The 6,520-nt window shown below is 44.2% G+C and overlaps 1 protein-coding gene across 1 annotated transcript in view; it reads left to right on the top strand.

Annotated features, from left to right (window-relative positions):
• Positions 1–4,800: 4,800 nt before the first annotated feature.
• The window catches only part of MTAP (methylthioadenosine phosphorylase), a 34,921-nt gene continuing 33,201 nt past the window's right edge, over positions 4,801–6,520 (top strand). The window contains exon 1 of the mRNA XM_062018429.1: positions 4,801–4,844. Coding sequence (XP_061874413.1) covers positions 4,818–4,844 — 27 coding nt within the window. The 5' untranslated portion in view covers positions 4,801–4,817. The remainder of the gene's footprint in view (positions 4,845–6,520) is intronic.

Raw genomic sequence — 6,520 nt, 5'->3', positions numbered from 1 at the left:
TGAAGTCAGTTGAAATCTCGAATTATTACTTTGGGGATAGGATTGAACAAATTGTTTTCAGTGCAAGAGAAAGTTAGTTTCATAGCAAGCACATGTGGTAAAGACAGGCTTCCTCTTTGGGTCAAGTCTTGGCTGATATAGAAGGACACAGAGGATGCTCCTCTTTTAACATGTGTGCCATATTCCTTCGCTATTGAAATAAATTTTGTGAATTCATTGGACAGAAATGAGAAAGTCTACAAGCAGCGCAGCATAATGGGAACTCTCAACACTGAGACTTGCACAAATGAATACAGAAGGTAAACCTCAGTCAACCAAGCCTTCATTTTCCCCTCTCTTCAATGTGAATGCCATTTCTTTGAAGTAACATTAGCAAAAGCAATTCAAAGCTTGGCTATGTGTACACAGCACTGTTATTTTTTTTACAGCAATTTTTGTTGTACTAAAAAAAAAAAGACCTTTTACCTTGATACTGTGCTTTTCATCTTCAAAGCATTTTCCCGAATACAATTTAATCTGAACATCCCTTTAACATATTGAAGTTATCATCGTGATTACAACTTTACAGGAGGGGCAGAGTTTAAATTACTTAAATACACAGATGCATTTCATGTCAGAAGAAGGATTAAAACTCAAGGGTCACTATGTCCTAACTATCTGCCCACAACATTATCACCTCCTCTTCCAATTTTGGTGTGTGTTGTGAAGAACTGTCTTCTGACACGTAGACTGTTTTCTGTACTTAACTAAATAATATATTGTTTGTGGAATTGAAGCATTTGTTATGCAAGGAAGAACATTTCAGTTCATTTGGACAAGATTTCACCAGTCTGTCAGGAATATGGCCCAATCTGTTTGACAGTTGTGAGAATATGAAATTGTCAGACCTTCCCATCAGTACTTTTAAGGACAGGGTTCTAAGGTATTGACTGCAAAGCACTATTTCTTTCCTGCGATTTAACAGTTAAATCGTTTTTAAGGCTTAAAGACAGGCATAGCTCGACCTAGGTTATAAGGTGGTGTAAGTATAATGAGAATTCACTAGCTATTCACTTGAAGAAGGTTTTCTTCAGCAGTTAAACTGCTACATTGAAATTAGCACGGTATTAAATTTGAAAACGTTTGTCTGCAAGAATACAGCTTTCCAGCTCCTATTCCTGATTCTAAGCTGTCCACTCACTGCCTGGAATGTGTAAAAGCAGTGGTTCATACTAGACATCTTTGAAAACCCCACCTAACAAAGCCTCTTTTGAGCTTCCAGCTCAACATTTCTGGATGTGTCATCAACAATTTGCCATGAACAGGCTTTTCTGCTCGCTGTTCTGTGTTCAGATTTACTCTGGTTATATAGAGAGGTTTACAGAGTAATTGTCCTACAAAATATACATGATACAGGGAGTTCATACACATGGAGTTGGAAAGCTGGTACCTTCTGAACAGGTATGGTATCAGTCTGCCACGGGAATAGCCTGCACAGGAACATCTGGCACAAGTTTTAAATGGGAGCAAGAACAGATTCTTTAGACGTGGTCCCTGATAGTTCAAAGGACAAATATTTTACCTCTATTTAAACAAAGTGAGCTCTCGTATTCAAAAAGAAGCAAAAAACAGAACAAGAAAAGCAAACCATTTGCACATAGTTGTGGTAAAAGATGAATGCTGCAACACAACCGACACAGCTTTTTATAAGCCTTTCAATTGAGGAAAGCTGTAGAACTAAACAGAAGGGATAGCCAAAAATTACTTGCTGAGTCTGTTTAACACCAAGTCCAAACAAGGATGAGAAAAATGGGGTAAATGTCTGTTTTAATATGGTATTTGGCTATACTGCACACCAGTGAAGAAGTTAACATCATGCAACCTCACCCATCCTTCTTCCTCCATTTACTAAGCCTGATTTTTTAAGTCCATGTCACATCAGTACAGTCTCACATTCTGAATTACAGTGAGAAGTCTTCAGGCTCTGTGACAAAAATTCAAGCTGAGTATGAAGATCTCTAACATATACTGAAGACAAGAGGACAAAGTGTTTTAAGCTGCACAGAGTAAATTCCAGATAAAACACAAGCTCAGCACTGGCTACTTGCTACTGCCTGAAGTTATCAGGAATATCCTCTTTCTGGTACACAATGAACAGCCTCACAGATCTCAGTATGTAGGATGTATGTTCAGCAATGAATCCGAGTCTGCACTTACTAGAAGACATACGACATCTTTAGGCAGGTAGCACTAAGTGGCACGTGAGGTCTCGCTAACAGGGAAAGTTGCTTTAAAGAAAAATGATAGTAAGTGTTTTTTAAAGTAAGTAATTTCAATTAACAAGATATTAATTTTGAAATTTTTATATCTATTGTAATAAAATATGTAAATATAGCAAAACTACTCACGTTTCTCAAAATGTTCATGATACAGTAAAACAAAGGTTCTGTTTAAATGTACGGACTTGTATCAACAAAAAAAATACTATAAATAGGAAAATAGTAATTATTAATATCTAATGATATAGTCTTTAATTTTTCATGTCACTTAAAGCTATATTTAACTTGAACAGATAAATATATCATACAATCATACAAACACAGAATGGTAGGGGTTGGAAAGGATCTTTAGAGATCATCTAGTCCAATCCCTCTGAAGAAGCAGGTTCACCTAGATCAGGTCGCACAGGAATGTGTCCAGGTGGGTTTTGAAAACCTCCAGAGAAGGAGACTCCACAACCCCTCTGGGCAGCCTGTGCCAGGGCTCCCTCACTCTCACAGTGAAATAGTTTTTCTTATGTTTAAGTGGAACTTTTTGTGTTCCAGCTTCATCCCATTACCCCTTGTCCTGTGCTAGCTACAAAAGAAAAAAGGGATACCCCAACCTTCTTACACCTAGGTACTTACTAATGAAATCCTCCCCTCAATCTCCTCTTCTCTAGACTAAACAGCCCCAGTTCCCACAGCCTTTCCTTGTATGAAAGATGTTCCAGTCCCCTGATCATCTTGGTGGCCCTGAGCTGGACTCTCTCCAGAAGTTCTCTGTCTTTCTTGAGTTGGGGAGCCCAGAACTGGAGACAGGACTCCAGGTGAGGCCTCACCAGGGCAGAGTAGAGGGGCAGCAGAACCTCCCTCGACCTGCTGGCCACCCTTGTCTTGATGCATCCCAAGATGCCATTGCACTTCTTGGTCATGAGGACACATTGCTGGCTCATGGTTAGTTTATTGTCAAGCAGCACTCCCAGCTGAATGGCAGCACAGCCTTCTGGGGAATCAGCCAGTCCTCCCAGTTTGGTGTCATCAGGGAACTTGCTGAGGGTACACTCTATCCCCTCATCCAGGTCATTGATGTATTTGTATGTTCCATAGGTGCATACTTCAGAAAGAAAATTAAATCTTTTTTTTTTTTTTTTCAAAAAACATGTTCCAGTTTGTTCTCGGAATAATTCTGGGATATTCAAAAGAACTCCCTTGATTTAATCCATATTAAACTTCTTAACTGATTGGTTTTTAATTAGGAACAAATCTCTTCCACTTTGTTACAAATGGTAGGAATTAGGAGTTTTCAGATAGGCTAGAGCTGGAATTTTGGTCGCATTTTACTGTTTCCGTCAATCCAGAACTAATCAGTACTTTTTGCTTCACGTTCTTGTTTAACAGGGTTCTCCTCCTCATACTGACAATTAGAGCTCCACCCTCTATTGACAATTTGAGGAATTTGAGGGGGAAAGTCAATTAAAACACAGGATGTTCAGGCACATGGTAGGCATTCCAGCTAAAATACAGACCACTGAAAGTAAGTTTTCAGAGACACCAAGACAAACCTTTGTATTTTTATCACGTTTAAACATTTAAGTGAAAAAAAAATCTATTGTACCATGACATTTACAAAATACAGTTTTCTGGATTAAAAAAAGTATTTACATACTACCAGTTGCAGCATGACCCTGTTAACAAAACATCATCTCCCGGAGAGTCTCACGTAAACATGAAGACTACAAGTATTAAAGCAGGATCAGTATCCTGGCTGAAATTTTAATAGGTATTTAAACATGGCAGCATTCTCATTGACTTAACTAAATTATTTCCGAGAAGGAAGCTTTAAAAAATGTACTACAACCTTCACTGAGGATACACTGCCAGGACGTACTAACATTTCAGGGCTTATGGTCAACAACAGTGTTTCAAAGACATTCCGAGGAGGCCATCTGCAAAGTGAGAGCACAGCACGATGGAAATACTCAGACAGAATGAGACAGCAGTATCCCCTTCTGGAGAAAAGATATCCCAGGAGGAAAAAAACACCCAGTTATGTCATGTACTGTGACACACGGATCAGCGAGATTTTACTACACACTACTGTTCTGCATGTCTCCTGATGAATTCCACCTTTGCGCAGCTGGAATTATGCATTAAGCAAAACCGTGCTCGCAGCCAGAGACGCGTCCTTCGACTCGGTGACCGGAGTCCTGAAGAGGTCGTGGTCTCTCTCAGCCGGGCTGCAGACACAGGCCTGCAGCGCCGCGGGGCCGCCAGGCCTCCCCTGCGCGTCGCCACCGAGCCGGCGATGCCAGGCCTGAGACCCCCGACGGTGCCGGCCGCCGTGGGTTCCCCTCAGCGCGGGCTCCCCTCCGCGCGGCTTCGCCTCCGCGCCGGTTCCTCTCCACGCGGGCCCGCCTCCGCGCGGGCTGTCGCGTTACCGCGGGCGGCCGCTGCCCCCTAGCGACACGAGCCGCGCAGCAGCACCACTCCCACCAGCTGAGGCCGAGGCGGCACCGGGCTGGCCGGTTGCCAGCGGGGCCCCGCCCCCCCAACCCCGCCCCGTCCTTTCCCGCCAATATGGCCGCTGCAGCCGCGGCCGTCAAGGTAAGCGAGGGTTTGTACAGCTACGGGGTGAGAAGGAGGCGATGGTGGTGCCGGGGAGGCGGCGTTCACCATCGCCCTCAACTCCTCCTCATCTGTCGCATCCTCCGCTCCCAGCCTGGCAGGGGGCATGCGGAGCCAGAGCAGGAGCCCGTCACCAGCCGCGTCTCCGCGCTTCCTGCTCCCTTCCCGGCTGCCCGCCCGCCGGGAGCGGGCCCCGGAGCGTGGCGACTCTCAGAGCTGCCAAGCGGGCGAGGCGCCACCATGGCTGGAGGCGCCGGGCCCAGTGCCCTCCACCACCTGGCTCGTTTGCAGCCCCTAGGGCGCTTCCCGCGCCTCGGCGCTGCCGCAGCCGCCGGCCCTGCCCGCGGCTGCCCCGGAAGAGACGATTTTTTTTTACTGTTTGTTTAACGAAAGCCAGAGGCTTCTGCTTCCGAGCGCACCCGAACACGCTGCAATGCCTTGCGTGTCTCGGTGGGAGGGACCGGGGCGCGTTTGTAACTATCTCTTGAGTGCGTAAGTCCCGAAGCCGCAGCAGGAGAGAGCTGGGACAGGAGTTTCGCGTGAAGATTTGTGGCCCATGTGGTTAAAAAATGGCTCCAAAAAGGTGATGGCCTGCTTCAGGGCTGAGCAGGCCGATTAGGCTGGAACTCTAGGCTTGCCTGTTGGCCAAAATATGAATTAGTTTTTTGAAGTGCAGTAATTTTCACCGGAGTTTTGGTGTGCAGAAATCCGTTATAAGCTGTCTTCATATTACAGACAGCGAGTTTGTTCTCTTAATGGTAGCTCATATGCAGCTTGCTGTTTTCTCTTTTTAGTGCCATCCTCTTCTCATTATCCCCAAAATGGAAGAAAGGAATAGAAATTATTTCTTGGTTGTTAGTCACAAGGACTCACAGCTGATGGTGACAACACTTAACCCGTACTACTACTGTAAGAGGGCACAGGCTGTTGCTGTGCTGGTACTTTTTTTTTTTTCATGTACTTGAACCTATTGGAGGAATTTCACCAAACAGCAGATGAAGAAAGTCGTACACTTAAGTGTGATTGTTATCTGGATTCCCACAGAGAAATGCTTTTGATTTTGTGGTTACTGGTGTGGTAACTTTTTGGTAGGTTTTACTTTGGTTGCTCTCCTTCCCAGTGTTTGAGATATACTGTACCATACTCAAACACTTCATGTTTCATTCCACTGCAATGCCATTTTACTTTAGATTTAATTCCAGATAACCTTAGCTATAGTCACCATTAATTTATACTGTTTATGTCCTTTGTGCACCATTCTGAGAAGTCTGGAGTGGAGCATACAATCTTGCATCTTTCCATTCTTGAGGTTTCTCCTAAATGTGACAGTTGCAGCCTTTTGAGGAAAGGTGAGACTTTTCTCCCCAAGTTAACTCCTCTCTGCTATTCCATGCCTAGGTTGAAATAGCCCTCAGCTCCCTTGGCATTCCAACTCCCCATAGAGACTAGAACAGCCTCATTCCTTCTGGTAATTCACTAGAAGGTCTGTAAAGCAGAATTCAATACAGAATCGGATTTTTGGGTCTCTGGTCCCCAGACACAGCTAGTATTCCTGGAGATTATGTAAACTGAAGGAATCCTCCCCTTACAGAGAGGTGAAATTAAGATTGTAGCTCCCAGCTCTAAGTTGTCTTTACATGTATGGAGAAGCAGCT

The sequence above is a fragment of the Colius striatus genome, chromosome Z (genome assembly GCF_028858725.1).
Source record: "Colius striatus isolate bColStr4 chromosome Z, bColStr4.1.hap1, whole genome shotgun sequence".
Taxonomy (NCBI): Eukaryota; Metazoa; Chordata; class Aves; order Coliiformes; family Coliidae; genus Colius; species Colius striatus.
The sequence above is the reverse complement of the archived record's forward strand: the minus strand, read 5'-3'. Positions and strand labels throughout refer to the sequence as shown.